The sequence below is a fragment of the Amblyraja radiata genome, chromosome 9, assembly GCF_010909765.2.
Source record: "Amblyraja radiata isolate CabotCenter1 chromosome 9, sAmbRad1.1.pri, whole genome shotgun sequence".
NCBI lineage: Eukaryota > Metazoa > Chordata > Chondrichthyes > Rajiformes > Rajidae > Amblyraja > Amblyraja radiata.
Window position 1 is genome coordinate 13,130,638 of NC_045964.1, and position 25,192 is coordinate 13,155,829.

Below are 25,192 nucleotides of genomic sequence, written 5' to 3' on the forward strand. Positions count from 1 at the left end.
TAGGAAGTGGCAGGGAGAGAGGAGGGAGGGGGGAACGAGAGGCACGACAGGCAGTTGAGTAAGAACCCACCTGGATAGTTCCGGCAGCCTCCAGCGGAACAGCCCCTTACCCACCGCCCTTCATTGATGGAGACCGTCCACTTATGGAGCTTGTCATCGTCCAGTGCGTCCGGCGTCAGGTTACAAATCTCCAGCTTTGTGAAGTTCCTCTTGAAATCATCAAAGGACATCCTGCAAGTGGCAAGGAGAGAGTGTATAGTGTTCCATCCAACATCCCACCATTCACTGGGAGCTTCAGGACTGCTTGATTGAAAGATACAGCATGGAAACGGGCCCTTCGGCCCACGCTGACCATCACATTGACATTGAAATGCCTTTATTTGTCGTTGTAAGCACTGCATGCAACAAAATTGTTATTGCCACTCCATTGGTGCATAATATACAAACATAAAAACACACGACACAATTTAAAAACAATGTTAAAACTAGGTATCAAGATAAATAAGTAATTAGTACTGCACATGGTGATAGTAAAGCTCAAGGTGGGTAGCAGCATGGAAGAGTGCAGCATGAATAATACTCAGTGTCTTTTCATATTGAGTGTGGAGATTGCTTTGGAGAAGAAACTGTCTCTGAGTCTGGAACTGCGTGTTTTGGCTGACCTGTAACGCCTGCCAGAGGGCAACAGTTCAAAAAGGTGGTGCGGAGTCTTTGATGATTTTAGTGGCTCTGCTGAGGTGGCAATATCCTCCAGAGAGGGCAGTGGGAAGCCGGTGATTCTCTCTGCTGTTTTTACCGCTCTCTGGAGCGCTTCCTTATCTGCAGCAGAGCAGCCTGCATACCACACTGACATGCAATATGTCAGTAGACTCTCAATGGTCGCCCGGTAGAAGGCCACCAGCAGCTTCTTCTTGGTATTGTGCCTCCTGAGCACTCTGGTTTTATGTTATGTCACTTTTGCATCCACTCCCGACACACCAGGGGCAATTTACAGCAGACAATTAAACTATAAATCCACACATCTCTGGGATGTGGAATTAAACCAGAGTACCTAGAGGAAACCCACATGCGTGTTTATTTGTAAGAAAGGAAGGAGGAAAAGGAAAAAGGAAAAGGTCACCCAATGGAGGGAAATAAACCAGACCATTCTGCCCGTCAAGTCTATGTTGGCTCTGAGATCATTCCCACCATCCCATTCTGCCACTGATTTTTTTTCTCACATCCCATTAACTCCTCCTGATACTCCTGCCACCCATTTGCACACGGAGTAATTTACAGTGGCAAATTAACCTGTCAACTCACATGTCTTCGGGTCATGGGAGGAAACTAGAGCACCTGGAGGAAACCCACCCAATCACAGGGAGAACATGCAAACCCCATGCAGACAGCATCGGAAGTCAGGATCGAACCGGCGTCTCTGGAGATGTGAGGCAGTGGCATTACCACCTGTGCCTAATGTGCCACTCATCTCTTTATGACCAGGAATTCTGTTCACCTGTGGAGGACTACAGGGTTTCAGGATTCTCCAAATTTCTCGGTTCTTCTGTCCTCCGAGCACCTCCTTCATTGCCCTTGGGATTGTGAGACTGGGCAAGGGTAACTTACTTCAGGGAATCAACCAGTATGGGTAAAGATGGTGGCGTCAGAGGGCTATCTGATCACTGGAACACTCACAGGGAGGAGGAACTGATAGCCATGGGAATCAGTGATCAGAAACATCAAAAAACAAACTGTCACAGTCAAAAGTGGGTATTGCCGACAATCTCCGCTGAACTTCCCAGGAAGTTTTCATGTAATTCGAACTTCCAAGCTCACCCAGTAAACCTATTTTAGGGTCAGGTGGGTGTGAGGGGAATGGCAGCAGAAAGGTCGGACCGCAGTGCTTAATGTCAGGCAACAGAATGTTCATCCTCACCAGAACTCTCCGTCGTCTTTCATTAGAAGATGCAGCCGCTGTTTTTGTGATTTCTCAATCTCAGACCACTCCCGAGCCCTGGAACGGGAAGGGAATACCTTCATCAGACCTGAACGCACTCACCTCTTTCCAGCCTCGCCTTATTCTGCCTCCCTCATGGAAATGGAAACCAGGAACCTCCATAGCAGTGACAACTCCTGCTGGGGGAGGGCTTCACCATGTCCAGACAGTGTGTGTTACAAACAGCTTACAACAACAACAAAAACACCTTGAACATTCCAAAGTGTCCCAAGGAACTTCATTCGAGCATTTTCAAATAAAATGTGCCACCAAGCCACATACTACGGGAGACAATCACAAACTTGGTTGGCATGGTCTACTTGGGCCAAATAACCTGTTTCCATGCTGTATGACTCTACACCTTTATTTAAACCTGTAACCTGGTTCTAGATTCCCCCACAAGAGGAAATATCCTCCATACATTCACCTATCAAGCCTGTCAAGATCTGATGTATTTTAATCTAACCCGTTATTCTTCTAAACTTCTAAACACCAGCAGGTGCAAACCTAGTCTATCCACCCTTTCTTCTAAAGCCTATTTGGGATAGTAGCTATTGGTCTAATAATCCTTCGCTGAACTGCTTCTAACTCTTAATATCCTTCCTTAAATAAGACCAATACTGTACACAGTATTGTTCTGCACTGTCCTGTATTTTTACTTATGCCCAATAGTTAAAGCATAATCTCATTTGAATTGGTTTCCTCCCAGTAAGTATGATCACATTGTTAGTTTTCATAATTACTTGCTGTACCTCATATTATACTTTTGAGAATAATGCACAGAAACCCAGACCCCTCTGCATCTTAGAGGTCCATAATCTCCCACCATTTCAATAATATGTTTCCTAGCAAAATGGACAACACGATGTCCCACATGTACTCCATTTGTCAGAATTATTTTCCCCACTCACTAAACTTATCCATCTCTCTTTGCAGCCCCTTGATGTCCTTTTCACATGTACGTTTCTTCCTGTCCTTGTGCCAACATCTCCTTCATTGACATTGAATGTAAAAAGTTGAGATCCCTGGCGATCACCACATTACATCTTACCCACCAGGTAAGGACTCTTTTATGCCCAGACACTCTCCACAGACACTCTACAAGGAACCGCAGATGCTGGTTAATACAAGAAAATACCACAAGAAAAGTGCGGGAGTAACTCAGCAGGTCACGCAGCATCACTGAAGAACATGGATAGGCGACATTTCAGGTTGGGACTCTTCTTCAGGTGGAGAAAGCTGGAAGAGACACGGGGACAGGACAAAGTCTGGCGAGTGATAGGAGGATACAGGTGAGGGAGGAGGGGGTTGATTGGCTGATGGCTGGACAAATGCCAGAGATGAAAAGACAACAATTGTGAGATCAGGAGATAAGGATTGAAGAGGAAAAGATTGTGAAGCCAGAAGATGGAGTAGACTGGCTAACAGGACCCAATCTTTGTGTCCTGTTAACCAGCAGTCTTCTACCCTGTCAGTATGTTAACCTCACACATCAAGAACTACTAATTTCTGCACTAACCTTTGATGTGTTGTCTTTTTAAATGCCTAGAAAGTGTAGACATCCACCAGTTCCCGTATACTCACAACGCGTATTACACTTAAGATTACAAGTGAAAGCTCTGCCCTTGAATTCCTTTTCAAATAAAAGGTTCGACTATCCACATACTGTTTCAAGAAACCCTCTAGGTCACATCTCACAACTTCTGTCTAAGCCTTTGACACTGAGCGTCCCCAGTCAATATTGGGGCAGTTAAAGTCATCCACTAAGACAACCTTGTTGCATTGGCATCTTTCAGTCATCTGTCTACACATCTGTTCCCCCTGTCTCCTGCTTGCTAATGGAGGCCTATAGTACACTACCATTAGTGTGCTTGAATCTTTCTTATTTCTAAGCTTTACCCATATCGCCTCAGCAGATGAACCCTCCAGTATATCCTCTCTCATGTTGTTGTAACAGTCTCCCTGATTAGTAGCTCAACTCCTCCACCTCTTTTGCCTCGCCCTCGATCACATCTGAAACATCGAGACACCAGAACATTGAGATGCCAGTTGTGTCCCTCTCCCAATGGTGTAAAAGTCTGAATCCTTGCCCCCTGCACCAACTCCTGAGCCACACATACATTGTTCTATTCCTACCTTAACTAGCGCATGGCACCGGGAGTAATCTGGAGATTACAACCCTAGGTGTCCTGATTTTTCATTTCTGCCTAACTTCCTATATTCACTTTGCAGGACCTCATCCCTTTTCCTACCTATTGATGGCCAAATGAGGGAAAACGATCAAGTGGTGAACAAAAAAAGAAATTCAAAGAGTCTTGGAATATCCCTGAAGAGTTACAACATTTCCACACACCGAGGGGAACAACACTCGTTGAATTGTCGTGCTTGGCAAACCTGCATATAATGTGGTGCTCATTCATACAAAGAAGTAGAAATGGAGAAAGCAAACAGGAAAAAAAATCTCAAACCACTAACTTCAGAGTTCCTACTGACCTGTGTCAAAGGAAGCCCAGATTGGTCTAATCAGCCATCACTGTAGGATCACAGGACTATAAACTAGATGTCATGATCTTACTCAAGAATGAATGACAAAGAACAACACCAACAACAAAATGGAGACGAAATGAAACAATACCACTTTATTTATCCCAGAGGAGACACAATGAACTGCAAATACTGGAATCATGAACAATGCACAAAGCACTGGAGTAACTCAGTAGGCCAGGCAGCATCTGCAAGATTGCAAGATGTAGGCCAATGGTGAAGGACTAGCATTATATTTCCAAGTCAGGATGGTGTGCGAGTTGGAGGGGAACCTGCAGGAGGTGGTGTTTACCCTCAACTACTGCCCTTTTCCTTCTTGATGGTTTGGGAGATACTGACGGAGTAGCCTGGTGAAATAGCAATGCATTTTGTAAATGGTTACACACTGAATTTGTAGATTTATGCTAGTGGTGGAGGGTAAAGTAGCAAACAAGCAGCCTGCATTGTATTGTCGAGCTTTGTGAGTGATGTTGGAGCTGCACTCACTCTGGCAAGCAAACAGACACCTGGTCTTTGTTATTAGGCTACTCCCTGGATGAAGTCACAGAGCCCATGGTGATATACGGGTGGGGTGGGAGGGTGTGGGACAGACATGTTTTTCTTTTGCCCTCCAGACTTCCTTCAGTGCTATTTCTCTCAGGTCATTGGTTAACAATGAGAAGCTGGAACTTACAAACTGGAGGGACACTGAGATCGGTCAGAGTGGGTATTAATTAAGTATTGACAAAGAAAACAAACTGGACCACATCTATAAATCTCTAAATGTTTGGAAAAAAGGAAAATGTACTTATCGCTCCAGGCCCCGTTCCACTCAACCGAACCCCATGGATTCCTCAAACGTAACAACTTTATCTTCTGGTTTCGATAAGTGACCTGAGGTCAAAATTACCATTGTTACTTGGGAACAGGAACTTAAAGACATGTCAATAAACACAAACATGGAAACCTTGATATTACCTCCATATCTGCAACCACGAATTTATTCCTGAAAATGTGCCTATGTTAATGTTTTTAAATTTCTCCCAACTACTCTCCCAATCTTAGAATATGTGGAAAATAACCTGGGAGAGGGTGGGAGTATGGCTGACACCTTACCAATGTCAGGATGAGTTTGCATTGTGTCGGGCTCTTCAGAGCTATCAGATGTCATAATGAACAAATCATATTTCTAACATTTCCAGGCCAAATTCAGCCACTTGCAAAGCTTGTTCCGACACGTCTGGTCAGGATCCACTGTGGATGCCAGGTGTTTTTCCAGCACTGGAAACTCACCCAATAATGATCCCATTTTCCCATGCCACAACACAAGTAGGAACTCCCGGATCTATAATTCAACCATCATCTGGAAGTATTAAAGAAAGCTGCCCTGTGAACCAGAGTTCTTCATTCCTGTTCCTCGTAAAGGATGACTCTCTGAGGACTTCACAATGCTGCTGTAACACTCGCTGGAGGATGTTCAAAGTTATATAAAACCATCTCGTGAGGTGTTTGACGTTTTGTCAAGGCTGTGGAGGCTTGGTGACCGCGTTCATTCAAAACAGGGATTGACCGATCTCTGGATATTAAAGGAATCAGCGGATATAGGAATGGTGCAGGAAAATGGCACTGAGGTAGTTGATCAGCCTTGATGAATGGTGAAGCAGGCTTGGGGGCTGAGTGGCCGATTCCCTGCTCCTATTTCTTATTTTTATATTAAAAAGATATGTTGAAAGATATTTTTAGTTTGAAAAAATATTCCCGATTAACATTATTAATGTGTGAATTTCAGGCTTGGCAACACGGTGAACAGGGCAAAGTCAGGGAGCTCAGGGTAGAAAACCCCATTTCTGCTGTGGAGAAGGAGACACAACAGCATACCTTGATGTCTTTGCAGAGCGTCAGCAGGCTCAGATTTATTAAACGTGTCCTTCCTGAGAGTGACACTCTGCAAGAAGTCAGTCCAGTGATGCACATACTAGCTTGCTACACAGAGGCCAAGGCTATGGTCACACTCAATTTTCTAGCGAAGATAGACATAAAATGCTGAGTAACTCAGCGGGTCAGGCAGCATCTCTGGAGAAAAGGAGACAGATGACCTCAGGAAAGGTGGAGTCCATAAGGGCCTATTGTTGGCTGGGGAAGATGTGCTATCGAAAAGGATACAAGGATGCAAACATTAGAACTGGTAGCATCTTCCCCAGCCAAGAATGGGCCATCATGGACCACCCGTCCTGGGGTCATCTGTTGCTGGCGCTGATTTGAACTGGCCTTTACTTGCCTCCAGTCGTCCCTCCACCCCCCTGCCCCATCTCTAGCTTTCAGTCTGATGAAGGGTTCCAACCCAAAACGTCACCTATTCCTTATCTCCAGAGATACTGCCTGACTCATTGAGTTACTCCAGCATTTTGTGTTTATCTTCAGTACAGACCAGCATCTGCAGTTCCTTCCTACTCAAATTTCTAGCCTCAGGATCATCAGCAGCAAAAATCACTGTTTGCTCCTCTCTGCAGTATAGGATGGGTCACTGATGCTCTGCCTTGAGAAGAGGTTTCACTTCGAGACATAGCAGGGGGAGGCCTCTGAATGAACCTCCAGTCCTGACTTTGCCATTGATTGCATTGGTGGGTAGATTTAAGTTGTGCTGAAGAACCCTCGAGTTTGATGCAAATAAGTAGAAATAAATCCAGGAAGGTCAAAGAAATGTCCATAAGAACATAAAATAGAAGCAGAAATTAGGCCATTCAATAAGATCATTGTTAATCTTTTACCTCAACATTACCTTCCTGTAATCACCCAAATATCCTTCAAGTATCAGGAGTGAATTTGATGCTATCTATCACCAGGCAGCACTGTCCTTGCAATCTAGTTACATTTCTATGACTCGTGCTTCATTCCTAGGAGCTTGCACCTCACTAGACCCCCTGAGCAGTGCCCTCAGTCATTGATCTTGGAAGACAAGGGTTGTCCTTAACTTTCATGGTGACTGTCGTGTGTGTACATTCTGAACCATCCTGCCCATTGTCCCTACAGTGACAGCCAGAGCACAACTGGAAACTAGATCAAATCTTGTTCCTCCATCTGCCTGACAGAATATTGCAGCGATCAGATTCACATCCAATCCATCTGGGCATTTATCAGATTCCTAAATTGTTTTCCATGAATCTACATTATGTCCATGTCACAGATTGCCCACAATGATATTTGAGTAAAATCTCGAGGACTCCCTTGCATTCACTTATTGTATCCCCAGTATTCCCCACATTCACTCCCCAAGTCCCCTGGTGTCTCCCACATTCACTTCCTGTACCCCAGTATTCCCTCATTCACCCCCTGTACCTCGGTATTCCTCATGATCATTCCCCGTCTCCTAGTATTCCCCATGATCACTCCCTGTCTCCTAGTATTCCCCATGTTCACTTCATGTACCCCAGTATTCCCCACATTCTCCCCCAGTACACCAGTATTCCCCACATTCACTCCCTATATCTCAACATTCCCCAGAATGCTCCCTATTCGCTGGTGCTCCAAACATTTGAATTTGAGATTGAATTATTTCCTCAGAGTAACCTCCTGAAGCCCAGTACTAGCTGGCATCTTCAGATAGGCTACAATAACATACATGACAAACTACTTAATGCAAAGCATTCACACCTTACCTCATCCACACTGGTCACAGAGTAGGCATGACCTTTGACCAGGCCGCTGGTTGTCCGTGTCTCAAACTGCAGGGGTACGTATGACTGCCAAGAGAGAAATTAGTTAGTGTGCCGACAGTGGTGGGATAAGACAGTTGCCAATAGATGCAACAACAGGTGAGCCAAATCACTTTCCTGAGATGTGACTTTGCTAGTTTTGTTCCCTATTATTGCCCTGGAAAATACCAATGATCTGCCCATCCATCTAGAAACTGATACTGAGTTGACCGTCCCACCCTACAAACGGCCTGTGGGGATTTTCAATCCAGTTATAGGGCATGACAACTGTAATCCATGTCCTTGCAAGGCTAGATTAACCCAGCTGTCCACAACTGCCCACCCCCACCACAACTCTCACTGCAATCCAACCCCCACTATCCAACCCTCTGTTTTATATATACTATCATCCCCTACTCTGAACAAATCATTAACTAGATTAAATAGTGCTCTGCAGTCTTCTTCTCTAGATTCCTTTAAAACTGATGTATTTTCCCCAATTCAGTTTTATCAATTTTATCCTATCAGCCCCCGAGTATCCTACATGCCATCTCAGTTTTATTTGACTGCTACTGAACCATATTTTTAATATTTTGCGAATGCTCTCTCATGAATCAATCTCGTAGCATCTCTTTAAATTCCTCACAGTAATGTCTTTGAATCACTTTGTTTTAGCTTTTCTCTTGCTGCCGGTGTATTTCTTCCCTCAATCTACATTTTCCTGCCGTTATTCATCCAAGATGTTTCATTTGTATTCAGTTTTGCTCCTGTTTTTCAGCCGAATGAAAGTTTCTGGATTACTACTGCACACCTTTTTTTTCCACTGTTATTCCATGTCAATAACAGTGAAAAAAATGTGCAATTCTATTTGCAAACATCTTTCCTCACGCTCCTTCAAACTATACCATAAGCCTTTCTTCTGCATCCTTCTCAACTTTTATCCCATTGGTTATGTTTCCAATGTGGACCCTCTTCCCACTTCTCTATCTGCTCTGGTCTACTCCATTCCAAAAGTGAATCCTCCCATTAGGTCCCTTGTAAACTGGCTGAGAAATAACTAGGTGCACACTGCCCACTACTCCTTACCCATCCACCATCCATGCAACTTATCTTCATGGTGGTAGAAATCGGCATCATTTTGTGATCTCTGTGCTTTATTAATGTTCCTTAATTTTCTCCCAAATTTATTACTCCGACCTAATTATATTTTAGGGATCTAGTAACTGCCATTTTTTTTAATTTTCATAGTACGAGACAACTTTTAACGCTCTTCCATTCTATACCTAATTGTATCTAAATGATCTTTTCTCTTTCTACTTCTGCTTTACATGGTTGTCATTTCCCTGACAGCCTCTATTTTATAGAAACAAGGATTCGTGGATCAGGCAGTATTTCTGGAGAACATGGATACTGGATCTCCCGTTTGCGAATGATTTTAATTCCCCTTCCGATTCCCCTACTGATATTCCTGTCCCTCCCCCCCTTCCCCCTACATGGCAGCAGTCAAAGACACCAAAGACTATGCTTGGCCAAGCCAACCCTACAACACTGTTAGGACAACAGGCCTTCATGTTCAGGTTAAGAACTCTGTACCTATAACAACGGATTTGAAAATGGCACCAAACCTGGCGTCACATATACTGTCTCAGTGAACCATTTCTGCACACTTGTACTGTATCTAAGATGTGTTTATGTATAGTAATACCTGTACGAAGGGTCCTGACCTAAAACATCACCTATCCATGTTCTACAGAGATGCTGCCTTACCCTCGAATTTACTAGAGCACTGTGTCTTCTTTGACTCAATTTTATCACAAATAAGTTCAGCCACTTTCCTCCCATTATATTACACTCTGCAATGTCTAATTCCAAGAGTTGATTTCACTCCAATATCCATTTGCTTGCAAATATTATTGTCTCCAGATTTAAAGATAAAATTCTCCAACATTTTAACATAAGCTTCTAACCAGTTCTGAATTACAATTTGCCAATTAGGCACAGATTAGCCGGTGTAAGCATCCCCTAAACAGTTTTCACTGAGTGTATTTGCAAAGTTAGCACAGCCTAGCCAGGAGTTCAAGAGCTGGAGGCTTCTGTTGTCATGCTGCATTTAAAGAGATCTGGAGCAGCTGCAAGCCATTAAATGTTCAAAGTTAGAGGCAAAGCCAAATTTGCTGACAGGCTTAAGGTAGCTCTGTTATTTTATGCATGTCGGAAATTGCTGTGGATGGGAATTCTTTAGATCTACTGAATTGTCACCAGCTTTGCATCAGCTCTGCATTGTTGTGATGTTCCATTTCGTAAAATTTACAGCAACCCCACCTCTTCACGTACATCTAAACAAAAGCTTGGGATCGGTCTGATTATTTCTGCTATTACAGATCAAAGTTTGTAGGCAACGCAGAATGATCCAAGCTTGGACCCGCATTTGCAAATGTACAGGATCACCAGTGTTTGCTAAACTTCCAGCAAAGTAACAACTGTTGAAGAAATTCCATTTGTGTCATATTCACGGGTGATGAGATTCTCGCTATTTAACTGGACAGAGTTGTTGTTTATTCAAATAAGGATTATTCACTATAATGTTTCTGCTTATTGAGCAGGAAAGGGTTATTCACTGCGCAATTATGCTGAGTTCCAGGGAAGTTAACCGCACCAGTTAGCCAGCATGCATCGCAGATGCAATCACACAATGCTCCAAATTATCGTTCACAGTATTCCCATACAAACCCTGACTAAATGGTCCTCCACATTCTTGCTGGGATCACCAATTTTGGCCTGAGGACACATCGTGGAAACGTACAACGCGAGAGAGAAAATGTTGCACCTGGGCGTGTAACATGCCGGCAGACCCATAAAACATTCCTTCCTGGAAATTGAGACAGTATCACATGATATCACTGACAACAAGGAAAGGCCAAGGGGGGGAGAGGCATGAAGGAGGGAAAGAGGGGGAGAGGGAGTGCAGCCAGGGTGTAAAGAGGGTTAGAGTAGAAAAGGTGGAATTAAAGGAAGAGAGGTGGTAGAGAGGAGAGGCAAGAGAGAGAAGGGTTGAGAATGAAGAATAAGGGAAAGGAAGAGGGGAGAATGGGGAAGGGCAGAGAGAGTAAGGAAATACAACAAGCTATAGATGGAAATACAACAAGCTATAGAGTTCATCAAATAAAGAAGCAATGAGAGACGAAAAACAGAGATAAAAAGGTAGGGACAGAAAGTGTGAGATGAGGAAGTAAACATGGTGACTATTTGGTAACAGATAACGAAGAAGTAAAATAAAATGTTCATAATGCTGAAACACAAAGAGAGGCAGGATGCACAAGAATGCCATAACGCCAACTACAGTGGAGAGAGACAGAGCTACCACAGTGAGAGTGACAGACAAAGCCCCGGTGAGGGACAGTTGGTTCATGAGAGGAATTCTGCCATCCTGACCTGGTCTGACACTCCACACCCTGCAATCCAGCAGTGTCATAACAATCTCCTCAGCGTAGGAACAGATAATAAATGCTGGCCTTGTCTCAGACCCCGAGGACAATCGCATAAACGTCTGTTTCAAACAGCTGCTTGAACAATACCCAATATAATGCCATGTTAAAATGGTGAACAGATGCTTGTCATCTGACGTGACAAAGAGCCCAGGTGAGTGCGCCAGCACTGGGCAGAGAATAAACGGTATGAATTTCACATGGAGCCGGGGCCGAGTCTGACATAGGGAGGGAATCCCCTCTCTCAGTCACTGATGAATGATCCATTGGTACATCTGCCTGTTGCCACCAGTGGGCATTCCCTATTGATCTATTCCCTACCGGTCTACCAGGTATGTTCAAGCATAAAGCTTTGGGCAAAGACAGTCATGCCTGCCCAAGACCAAGTGTCATGGGGGAGCAGTGTGTTGTTGAGCAGAGGCCGAGCTGAAGCCCAGATTTGAAAGGGACTGATGAAGGAGGGATAGGGAACGGGATCAGGAGCAGGAAGGACCAGCAGAGTGTGCTGATATGGAGGAGGAGTGCAGATGGAGCACTAGTAGCTGTTTGGGAGGGAGACAAGGGACCAGAAGGTTAGATATTGGAGCAGGAGGGAAAGCAGGGATTGGCAGATTGCTTGATGGAGATATGAGTGGTGTTGGGTGGTGGTGGGGTATGGACTACCAGGTTGCTTGGAGGGAGCTGCAAATAACAATTCATTGACCATGTAGGTTTCCCAATTTGGCGAACTGTTATGAAGGTCCTTCACAACCCTATCGCCCAAGTTCCCTGCAATGTTCCAAAAAAATGTGTTGCACAGCAAATGGCATCATTGTGTACCTCGATGATCTGGAAAGTCACAAAGGTGACTGACAATGGTAAGTAACATCAGGGAATTGGGGGCTATGAGGGACAGGAGCAGAGGAGTTGAGGAACTAGGGCAGATCAGCCATGATAATTTTCAATGGCAGAGTAGGCACGAGGGGCCGAGTGGCCGACTCCAACTCCTGTTTCCTTATGAAATGGCCTTTATTGTGCTATCGTTTTTGAAAACTTTTACCTTTCACTTTCATTGTAGGGGAAAAAAGCTGTGCTATTCAATCAAAGTAACTAACATTTATGAAGTAAAATCAGAAAATACTTTACAGTTCGACCAGCATCCGTGGAGAGGGAAACAGAACCAGTAGCACAGTTATAAAAAGATAGCTCTAGGTAATTAATTATATCTTTCAGTTACAAAAAGGACTGTTTTCAAAAGAGTGATCAGTTTATAAATCTAAAATAACAGCAGAAAAGTGGAAATACTCAAGAGGTCTTGTCGCATCTGTGGAAGATAAACAAAGTTAAAGCTTCAGGTTGAAGACCAGCATTGACACTGGAGTGTCAATGAATCAGTCTGTGTGGAACATTGGTCACAAGCGCGTCTCTCCTATTTGGATGAATGGATTTATAGCCTGACTGAACCAATGTCAATGACTTGCCACCAGGTGGCAGACTTACATCAATGGAGCACGCCATGAGAGAGCCTCTCTCTGCAGCCTTTTTCATTATCTTGTACATGTCCTTGGGGGCACCTTTCACCTCAAAGAATTCAGTGACTCCACCAGTGAAATCCTCCATGGCTTCTGTGGTGCTGCCTCCTTTCAAGGCTTCGTAGGATCCATGCAACCTGAATGACAAGCAAATGGGACATTGGGTGTAAATGTGACATCCCACATGTTGACATCATCTCTTCTCCAGTTAATATCACTTGACATAGAAGCTATTTGACTCTACAAGACTACACCAACTCCCAAAGAAATCCCATTCCAATAATCTTCCCTGCGGCCTATTCCCCCCCCCCCCCCACATTCCCATCACTCCCCCAGATGCTACCATTCACCCACACACATGGGTTAATTTAAAGCAGCCAATTAATCTCCTGACGAATAAATCTTCAGCATCTGGGAGACAGCCAGGTGAAACAAGGTGCAAACTCCACACAGACAGCATTTGGGATCAGGTGATCACCAAAGCTGCGAGACCAATCATAGCCTAAAGACATCATTCTCTTGCTTATCAAGAACCGATCTGCTTGTCTTATTCATCCACTGTCCTTTGAGGAAGAGAGTTCCTAGCCCAGCACCAAGTCACTCCATGCCACTCATCACATCTTGCCAACAAGAGAATTTATGCCAATAGGCCATGCCTTGGATACAAATACCTGATTAATGGACACCCCTACAAACAAATGTACTCCCATAATATTATTAAATTTAGAAATCCAACCTATCTGATTTGGGTTAATTCCAACAGACAGCAGAAGTAGTTACCACTCTCTCCAATTTTAGCAATTGCTCTTTCTGATCAGTCTTATACAGACACTCCGCGATTTACACAAGGGTTACGTTCCGTAATCCCTTACTTAAGACAGATTTTACATGTCGCAATCACCTCACAACTAAAGAACTGCAGATGCTGGTTAATAAGCAAAGTGACAGAATGGACAAAATGGAGCAACTCAGCAGGTTATGTAGCATCGCTGGAGACCATGAATAAATGACGTATCAGGTCAGGACCCTTCTTCGACTGGGGCTACAACATGAGCCGCAACAACAGCCGCAGCAACCGGACAGTGGGACAGCTGGTGAAGAAGGGCTCTCTGGTGGAAGGTGTTGCCGACTCGGCCGGGCATTGCTCTCCACCTTGTTCTCGCTCGTCTTCCCAGTGTCGCATCGACAGTGGCCGAAACTGGAAGAGCAGCGAGCCCGGGCAACATTTTTATATCTATGAAGCAGACGGGAACTCTTAGCTATCCTCATGTTGCAATAAGTAGAAACAAAGTACTTCAGAGGCTGGTTAATACACAAAAGAACACAAAGTGATGCAGTAACTCAGCGGGTCAGGCCGCATCCCTGGTGAACATGAATAGGTGACATTTCGGGTTGAGACCAGTCTTTAGTGAAAATACCATAGCACTTTGAGTCTTTCCCATTGCATAACTCAGGTCCATCAGAACTGGGCCCACCTAATTGGAGTTGTTTACATAAGTGCGAGTTTCCGTAAGTCAGAGAGTGCCTGCATGCCTTTGATACCATTCATGGCAATATTGTGGAGGTATGGTATACAAATCCATATTGAGTGATTTTTGTGTATTTTCTGACTAATGGACAAAATTGGCTTATGAACATCAGTAAGAATGGATCTCGTTCGTGGCCTGGTAACACTTTCCACCCTCTGTAAACTTTCTATGACCCTATCAACCAGTGTGCGTCATATTAATTTTTAGGCATAGCACTGACTGCTGCTGCTGCTGCTTCTTCACAATCAGAAGCCAAACCACTTTAGCTGAAAGTCAATGTTCTGTAAACTAGGGTTACCAAAAAGACACCAATGCTCCTGGACATTTAGGAGAGCAGTAATAACTCTGGAGAGCTTCAGCAATGATCCATAGGTACTTGGATCATGGCCGTAACCCATTGAGCCAAAATATACTGGAAAAGACCAGCGGTTCCAGAAAAATCATAGCTCAGGAAATTGGAGGTTCCTGCAAACAGGGCGCTAGTCCCAAGCATCTGGCTGAGTTCATGGCGTGGAGAGGCAGAGAGTACGTTTCCGGTAGTTCCTCAGCCGCAGGGATTGGAGATTCACCCATTGAACCAACGTCAGCTGAGAGGTTGCAGAGAGAGCAGGCTCATTCCCTTGAATAGGGAGGACCAGCTCAATGAGAGCGCAGGTTAATGGCCTGTGCTTCAATTGGGTTTATTTTAATGTGCTGAATTGTCTAGAAGCACCTTGCTTTCATCTTTTTATAATAATTTAAATTATTTTGCTTTATAATTGATCTTTAATCTGTTAAATTTCCATGAAACTTGATTTTTTTATATCTGTACTTATTTATCAGATAAATTATCTTTAATGTCTAAATTGTGTTGACATTACTCAAACTTATTATAATTGTTTTATTGTAATAAATTATTTTAAGTATTTGTGTTTAATGTTTTATAATTGTGTTATTTTAGTGTTTATTCAAATTTTAATTGTCTTGGAATGTATTAAAGAACGGATGTTAAGACGTGTTAAAAGTTTCCTGGGCACCTCATGTTACCCCTAAACTTCAGTCCCTTAATTCTCAAGTCATGTCCCCTTGTTTGAATCTTCCCTACTCTCAGTGGGAAAAGCTTTTCCACGTCAACTCTGTCTATCCCTCTCATCATTTTAAAAACCTCTATCAAGTCCCCCCTTAACCTTCTGCGCTCCAAAGAATAAAGCCCTAACTTGTTCAACCTTTCTCTGTAACTTAGTTGCTGAAACCCAGGCAACATTCTAGTAAATCTCCTCTGTACTCTCTGTATTCATTCTGTGGCCCATTCCAATATGTGGCAGCTTTGGATCAGGCAATGCCCTGCCTCTTGCACAGGTCCCCACCCAAGAAGGGTCTCAACCCGAAACGTCACCAATTCCTTCTCTCCAGAGATGCTGCCTGTCCCGCTGAGCTGCTCCAGCTTTTTATGCCTATCTTCTTGCTTGAGGCAGCTAGGTTACACTGGTGGAACAGGGAGCACAACATTGTGGTTAGTATGCGGCCGCCTCTTAAATGACACAGGAATCAGACGTAAACACATACATCAGCCGATCACAGCAGAGTCCGCTGCGAGGGAAACGGCACTCACTTGGCGTAGGCCTTCTCCAGCAGGGCACTCCAGAACTCGTTCCGCTCGGCCGACTTGGTGAACACCAGCTGGTTGTTGAACGTGGGGATTCGATCATCAATGACAACATCCACCCAGTCACCAAAACGCCAGAACTGCAAGGCAACAAGGAGATGAGCGCAGGGAGGATGGGAAGAAGGTCCTGACCCTGTTGCCTCTGGCTGTGTGACATGGGTCCAAGATGCCCCAGTCCAGCTACCCAGCAACCCACCCAGCACATGTAGCAATACAGGTGGCCCCTATGCTGCGGTAGTTCGTCCTGACAGAATGGACAAATCACTGCCCAATAAACAAATTAAATTCACTCTATGGAATTAATGTGGGGAAAAAAATTAATGAAAATTCGAAATTAATGAAACAAACTCAATATGCATAAGAAACAACATATTCAGTCATTTTTTTCAACTTGCATTCCTTGATACACAGCTAATATGGCGGTTGTTTCTGGTGCAGTAGGTTCATTCACAGATCTCATCATCTTCCCTCCATAACCTCCAACCCGATAGTTCCATAACCCCGCACGGCCAGTTTCTATCTCCTACCTCAGAGCCACAAACACACTGCTCTGGTAGTCCATTGTTTCTGACTATTCTGAACCAATTCCTCATATCTTAACTCTACCCTGTCTCCCCTGGTCCAGTCCTTTCCCACTGCTGCCTGGGACACTTCACACACTCTACACCATTTACTACAACAACTTACAATTTATTGGCCCCCACCATGTCATCTTTACCATGGATGCTCAGTCTCCTTACACTTCCATTCCCCAACAGGAAATCCTCAGGGTCCTCAGTTTCTTCCTCGAGCAGAGTCCCAAACAGTAACCCTCAACTAACACTCTCTGTTGCGGTGGAACTTGTCCTCACCCTCAACAACTTTTCCTTTGATTCCTCTCACTTTCTTTGAATCAAAGGTGAAGCCATGGATATTCACGAGCCCCAGCTACGCTTGTTTTTTCAAAATGCTAGAGGAACTCAGCGGGTTAGGCAGCATCTGTGAAGGGAATGGACAGGACATTTCGGGTCGGAACCCTTTCTGGCCTCGGAGATTATGCCAGGTTCGGCAGTGGACACACCGACAATCGCAGTAGGATGAACCGTCGTGATATATATTTTATTTACAGCATTAAAAATGTCCAGGAACACATGTGAAGGACTTTCCCTCACAGTCAAAGCCCATGAGCAATGATGCTCATATTCTCTGGGCTGTCCCGGCAACTCAGTCCTGGTCTTTGATGGAGGAGGCATGGCGATCTCAGGTTTCTTTGTGCAGTTCACCCTTGTCTCAAGAAGAAGTATTGACAGTCCAGGTTTATTCCTGGTGGCTCAGCTTTGGGCTTGAGAAGCTATGCTGGTGGTCTCTGGATTAGTGTGGGTGTTCTCTGCGCGTGCGTGCGTGTGAGTGCAGTCCCTCATTGTCTGTGAGCAGGAAGAGGTTCTGGCATCTCAGCCTTGCATCGGCCACTCAGTCTTAGCCTCAGATAGAGGCACTGGCTGTCTAGGGCTTCTTTCCCAGCAGTTCAGTCTTGACCACACGGTGGCCTCAGGTTTGTCCCAGTGACTCAGTCCACCTCGCACCTGCGACATCGAACACAGGGTTGTTCTTCTTGTTCTTCTTCTTCTTCTTCTTCTTCTTCTTCTTCTTCTTCTTCTTCTTCTTCTTCTTCTTCTTCTTCTTCTTCTTCTTCTTCTTCTCCTTCTTCTCCTTCTTCTTCTTCTCCTCCTTCTCCTTCTCCTTCTCCTTCTCCTTCTTCTCCTTCTCCTTCTCTCCCTTCTTCTCTCTGGCTAGAATGCCTGGGGCTTATAGGGGGTAGGCGAACAACATTTCAAATGGACACCATTATCAGCTAATTGGACCCAGCTGTTACCAATGATGTTGGGGATTGGCCTCTCCTGGTCAGTGAGCCGGTGAAGGGGATCAGAGCGACATCCAATGCAGACAGTGCTGTCACATTCCTCCCCCTCCCCAACGATGATCTCAGAACGTACGTTCCTGTTTTGTCTGTTTCTTACAGTTTTCTATTCATATTTCCAATGACAATTGTCTAAGTTTGTTAAGCATTTCTAAACACAACACAACCTGGAGACCTCTGAAGATGCAGAGATCTACTGCGAACGCACCCATGATAATACGCTTGCTCAGCAGCAGAGATTGCGGCATCATTCAGTCTCAAGGTGATTTATTATCCAGTTTTCATTTTCAAGAGAAATCCTTCTGAATGATACTCCGGCTACAAAATGGGGATAGACGTATGGAGTAACATATCCAATGAAAGGTGTCCAATCAACATCTAGAAAACTTTGGAAACAGAAGCAATCCTCCATTTGAATTTATTCTTCCATCGTGCGAGTGGTCAGTGTGGTCTTGTCCACATTATCCACCAGTGTGATGTCAAGGATGAGTTCGACAGTGAACACACCGATACTCACACGATATATTTTATTTACAGTGGTAAGAAAATCCAGGTCCGCAAGGGGGCACTGTCTCTCACTGTGAGAACACATGTGTGATGATGTTGGTGATCTCGGGGTAGTCCCAGCAGCTCAGGCCTGGTTTTCGATGAAGGAGTCGTGGCAATCTCAGGCTTCTTCCTGCAGTTCACCCTTGCCTCGAGAGGAGGTGCTGGCAGCACAGGGTTGGACTAGAAGAGTCTACGCTTGCGGGTCTCTGGATTATCCTGTGGCCAATCTTTGCCTCCATCTGTGTTTGGGTGGTCGCAGTCTCTCGTTGACTGGGGACAGGAAGAGGTCTTGCCCCTGGCCACTCAGTTATAGCCTGAGGCAGAACCACTAGCTGTCTAGAGGTTCTTTCCTGCCAGCCCAGTCTTGACGACACAGTGTCACTGGTGGTCTCGGTGGCACAGTGGCACTGGTGGTCTCGGTGGCACAGTGGCACTGGTGGTCTCGGTGGCACAGTGGCACTGGTGGTCTCGGTGGCACAGTGGCACTGGTGGTCTCGGTGGCACAGTGGCACTGGTGGTCTCGGTGGCACAGTGGCACTGGTGGTCTCGGGTTTGCCCCAGTGGCTCAGTCTTCCTTGAACCTGCTTCAGGGGAATACAGGTAGAATGGAGGTGGCGCCACTTTGTCTCCTCTACTCGCTCTTCTTTTTATTTCGTCCACTTTCATTCCTGCTTCTTCTCTCATCCTCTTCCTTCTCCCGGCTGGCTAGAATGCCTGGGTTCTATAGGGAGTAGGCTGACAAAGTTCGTGGCCAACCAACATCGGCTAATTGGAGCCAGTTGTTATCAATGATGCTGAGGATTGGCCTCTCCTGGCCTGATAGCCAGTTAAAGGGATCAGAGCAACATCCAAGGGAGGGGGTGCTGTGACACCATCAGATGGAAGGTGCTGATCCAAATGTGTCCATTCCCTCCACAGATGCTCTCCAGTTTATTTCAATCCTCCCGTATTCATCGTTCCCTTAAAAACCCACTGCAAAATCTCCTCAAGGTATGTCTACTTTGAAGAAGTTCTCCTCTTCTCTTCGGCGAGTCTGAAGAAGGGTCTCGACCCGAAACGTCACCCATTCCTTCTCTCCAGAGATGCTGCCTGTCCGCTGAGTTACTCCAGCATTTTGTATCTACCTTTGATTTAAACCAGCATTTGCAGTTCTTTCCTATCCACTGTGAAATCTCCTCAAGGTGTGTCTACTTTGAAGAGGTTCTCCTCTCTCTTCGATGAGAGTTCAGCAAAGTTCAGTCTGAAGAAGGGTCTCGACCCGAGACGTCACCCATTCTTTCTCTCCAGAGATGCTGCCTGTCCCGCGGAGTTACTCCAGCATTTTGTGTCTATCTTCTCTTAGAATACCTCACAGATCCTCCCGATCATCCAACCTACCTCATTGCTATCCTTGCACTTTTTATCTGCACTTTCTCCATAACTGTAATGCTATAACACTATATATTCTGCACTCTGGTATTTTTCTCTTTGCATTACCTGCTGTACTCAAGTATAGTATAATTTAACTGGATAGAAACATAGAAACATAGAAAATAGTAGGCAAAGTTTTGCCTTATACCTTGGTACATATAAACTAATATAATTATCAATATAATTAGCAGCAATAAACTAATACCAATCAAGAAGCATCATTTTGTCATTTATTCCTGCCCCTCACAATGCTCACAGAGTGAGCTTTCTCTGAGAATCACCCTACCTGGAAATGGAAGATCCCAGCATAGTTCTCAGTAAAGTATTGATCCTTGGGGATGACCCGGTAGAGAAGCTTCTCATTTAGGGTTAGACAAGCGATGGCAGCCAGGAACCAGCAGTCACCTGGTTAAAAACAAAGTGTCAGCTTTCAATGGCTGCGTTCCCAACCTGTAGAGGCACCAACATCCCAGATATGGCTAATGGTAAGTGTAAAATGTTTGGGAGGAAGAGTTTGTTTTGGACCTCTGCTTCCTAAAGATGACCAATTGAGTGGATTTTCCCCATCAATACAAATGGTGTAAACTTATTGATGGACATTGATTGATACCCAGGTCAAGCATTTAATCAATACCAGAATGATAAAAGGCAAATTCTTTTGTCCAAACTGTGTAAGCCAGCTCCAGGTTTACACAAGATTCTTCTGTATTTGGAAATGACTTCATAGTGGACTTCATTATCTTTCCAGGTGCGGCAGAGGTTCACCTGCACCTCCTCCAACCTCATCTATTGCATCCACTGCTCTAGGTGTCAGCTGCTCTACATCGGTGAGACCAAGCGTAGGCTTGGCGATCGCTTCGCCCAACACCTTCGCTCAGTTCGCAATAACCAACCTGATCTTCCGGTGGCTCAGCACTTCAACTCCACACAACTCTACCCCACACTCCCCCCCCCCCCCTCTCACATCCACTCTCCTCCCACACCTCACCCCCTCCCCCACACCGCCCCTCACCCACACCCCCCTCCCCCACACCCCCCTCCCCCACACACCCCCCTCCCCCACATCCCTCCTCCCCCTCCCACACCCCTCCCGCCCACATATACACCTTTCTTCTTCCCCACACACCCCCCCTCCCCCACACCCCGCATCCCCAACACGCCCCCACCTGTACCGCCCTTCCCACACCCCTCCCAACTCCCTTCCCACCCCAGACCCCCCTTCCCACCCCTCCCCCCCTCCTACACATGAAGAGGAGGGGGAGGGAGTGCTGGGAGATGAGGGGATATGAGCCGTGCCTGCACAGTTAGGGGCTATAGGTGAGTGGGGGAATATTGCGTTGGGGGAACGGGTTGCATTGGGGGAATGGGCGAGTGGTGGAATATTGCGTTGGGGAACGGGTTGCATTGGGGGAATGGGCGAGTGGTGGAATATTGCGTTGGGGAATGGGTTGCGTTGGGGCACCAGGCCTCCCCTAGAATTCACCTGAATGGAATTCCACTGCACACTTCCCTCTGGTCTAAAGAGCACCCTTTCATCACTACTGTGCTTCCTGACATGGACAATTTTCTGCCCGTCTTATTGCAGTCTGTTTTATTCTTGATGACAAGTTAATTACATGACACTTTATCAATTGGTCATTTGAATGACAGTCCAGACACACCACATTAACAACATGCCCTCATTAATTATGTTACTAGTTAAAAATGAGTTACCCTCAATGAATATATTGGCTTTTCCTAATGAAATCACACTTTGTCCAAGTGTTGGTTCTGATTATCATTTCCAAAAGTTCCCTACACTGAGATCTATGACTGTTGGCTTTATCTGACATTCTTTTTGAGCAAGGGTTTAATGTTTCCCATACTCCAGGCCTCAGACAGCAGGCACCACCCTGAACCTATACTGTATACTGTATGTTGGAAGATTCTGACCCACAGAGTGACACAGTAGCACCGCTGGTATAGATACTGCCTCACAGCACCAGAGACCTGGGTTTGATACTGGCTGTGTAGAGTTTATACATTCTCCCTCTGGATTTCCTCCGTGTGCTCTGGTTTCTTCCCACCTCCCAAAGATGTGAAGATTTGTAGGTTAATTGGCCTATGTAAATTTCCCCTAGTGCGTAGGGAGTGGATGCAAATGAGGCATAACATAGAACTGGGAATGGGTTGGCATGGACCCGATGGGCCAAAAAGCCTATTTCCATGCTGTATCTTTCAAGTCAATTCAATTTAACATCTTCACAATTTCCCCCTTTTCCTACCTCAGCTGCAGGGAAACAACCCACCTGGAACAGGTGATTTATCTACGTTAAGTGCAGCTAACGTTTATGCCTTCTTATGCCTCCTCCTGTTTCAACTCTTCCCTGATTCAGAATCACATCTTCCTTTACTGAGACCATGTCCGCATCATCTTGCTTGATGTTCGTTCTTCTTTGAGTTCTGTGTTCTGCCTCCATGAGTACGTTTATTTTCTAGTACCCCAAGATGAAAGGTATTGAAGGAATAGAGGAAAGAAGAGGTGAAGTCATGCTGAGCTTCTGTAAAGTGGCCCAATGCTATCCAGTTCTGGGAACCATAATTTTGGGAAGGGCTTTGGAGAAAGTACCTTCCACCTCATGTGTCTTTTAATCTTGATCTGATTATAATCTTTGCATTCCAATCTATGCTGAGCAACTTTTCACACGCCTGCTTATCTATCTGCATCTGCCCCAAAAATGCTCAGACTCTGCTGCCACTGCCCTTCGAGAAAGTGAGTTCCAAGAGTGACGAGCTCTGAGAGAAAAATAATTACCCCATTTCTGATTAAAATGGGAAACTCCTTATTTTTAGTGACCCCTGGTTCTAGATTCCTTGACAACATCCTCTTCCTGTCAAGAACCAATCCTAGCCCCACACCCCAATATCTTGTTTGTGTACATTAAGTTGCCTCTCACCCTTCCAAAGAACCCTAGCCTTCCCAACTTTCTCTCATAAAACAAATTACCTATAACGAAGATTAGTCTATTGCACCATTGCCAAACTGCTTCCATCACACTACAATCCTTTGTGACTGAAGGTGACCAGTATTGTACAGTACTCCAAATGAGGTCTCGCTATTTAAGTGAACCAGACCCTTCCTAATATTTAGATTAGATTAGATTATTTAATGACCACACAGTCAAGCTGGTGGAATTCAGGTTCAGTACAGGATGTTACAAGGTAGGCTGATTCCCGTCAAACATAACATAAAACACAACATCATACAATATACAGTACATGCATGGGGAGGATATGTGCTGTTATCATAGTGTGTTCAGAATTCGGATTGCGTGTGGGTAAAAACAGTTTTTAAATCGAGATGTCTTGGCGGGCAGTGAACTGTAGCGCCTTCCTGATGGCAGCAGGTGGAAGATGTGGTGAGCTGGGTGGGAGGGATCAGAGATGATTTTCTTCACCCTTGACACAGACTGTTTGTGATGGAGTGATTCTATTGATGGAAGGGGAGTGCTGATGATTTTGGATGCTTTGTTAACTATGCGTTGTAATTTATTACGGAGTGAGTGTCTAAACTGCTGAACCAGACTGTAATTGATGAAGTGAGCATGCTTTGGATGATGGCTGTGTAGAATTTGATTAGGAGGTGTTTCCTTACTCTAAACTTCTTGAGCTGGCGGAGGAAGAAGAGTCTTTGGTTGGCTTTTTTGTAGATGTGATTTGAATTGATTTTCCATTTGAGGTTATTGCTTATGTGAGTGCCAGGAAATTCTAGAGTAACCCAGCGAGACAGGCAGCATCTTTGGGCAGTAGGAATGGGTGACGCTTTGGCTTGAGACCCTTCCTCAGGGTCTCGACCCAAAACGTCATCCATTCCTTCTGTCCAGAGATGCTGCCTGTCATACTGAGTTACTCCAGCATTTTGTGTCTATCTTCAATGTAAACCAACTTCTGCAGTTCCTTCCTACACACCTCCCTGATATTGTATTCAATTACCCGAGCCATAAAGAATGACATTGTGAATTTTCCTCATGATTTGCTGCACCTGCACTGGAGCCTTTTGCAAATCGTGCTCCAGGGCACCCGAATCCCTCGTAGCTCTGCAATCTCTCACCAGTTAAAGAACATGCTTCATTTTTTATTACTCCTACCAATCTAGTTAGATGAACAGAGTGAAGTAATCCATGTTATTGTCGTTGGAGCAGAGAATGGCTAAAGAAGTTTGATTGTGCGGTTTAAAACCAAAAGTATTTAGAAAAAGCAAATGTGTTTCAAACTGCTTGAAGATCTGCAACAAAGTACATCGATCTAAGGAAATTAAGGCATGGATTAAGGCAAAAGAACGGGAAGCTAAATTTAAAAAAAAAATACAGCCAGTCATCAGGGTTTGGAATTCACTTCCTGAAATGGCAGGTGTTGCAGGCTCTTTCAACATGGAACTGGATAAATTATTAAGAAACAATAAATGTAGATTCAGCTTCCCACTCTCTCTAACGTCTTCTGATTCAATGAAACAACTTGGAGAAGAAAGCAAAACTATTGAAAATGTAATTTAGAAGACGAGAGCTGATCCTATTATTGAGCTCAGGGACGTTAATTGTGAAGCTCCTGCAAGCCAAACCTTGAGCAGCAAACCATCGACAATGCCTACAGAGCTCTGATGGTCACAATTACGGTCATCCAGAGAAGACCGGCCTCAGGATCTGTGCGAGCCGTCTCTGCTGAGAAACGCCACAGCTGATGCCTCTCTGCTGGATTACAGAAATCGGGGAACGGTTCGGAGTCAAAATGGGGAACCTCACTTTTTGATTAATGGGACTTCTGCTTTCACACTAGAATGGGCATTTGTCCATTGTTAAAGGCTTGGAGATGTGCAAGCATTCACTCCAGGTCTGGTGATGGTACAACAGTTAAATAGATAGACAAGTGATCCAGAGACCCGAGTTCAGATTCCACCATGCCTGCTGCGGAATTTAAATCCTTTTAAAAATAGTCTGAAA

At 44.8% G+C, this 25,192-nt stretch overlaps 1 protein-coding gene across 4 annotated transcripts in view; it reads right to left on the reverse strand.

Moving 5' to 3' along the window:
- The window catches only part of capn3 (calpain 3), a 97,975-nt gene that overhangs the window by 36,841 nt on the left and 35,942 nt on the right, over positions 1-25,192 (reverse strand). For 3 of the 4 annotated variants that reach the window (XM_033026696.1, XM_033026695.1, XM_033026697.1), the window contains exons 3-9: positions 20,503-20,621; positions 16,307-16,440; positions 13,155-13,323; positions 8,155-8,238; positions 5,307-5,392; positions 1,916-1,993; positions 71-231 (exon numbers count right to left, since the gene is read on the reverse strand). In XM_033026696.1, the coding sequence (XP_032882587.1) occupies positions 71-231; positions 1,916-1,993; positions 5,307-5,392; positions 8,155-8,238; positions 13,155-13,323; positions 16,307-16,440; positions 20,503-20,621 (831 nt within the window). Of the gene's footprint in view, positions 1-70; positions 232-1,915; positions 1,994-5,306; positions 5,393-8,154; positions 8,239-10,920; positions 11,060-13,154; positions 13,324-16,306; positions 16,441-20,502; positions 20,622-25,192 lie in introns of those variants that run through there. The other variant, XM_033026698.1, reaches the window with a different exon arrangement.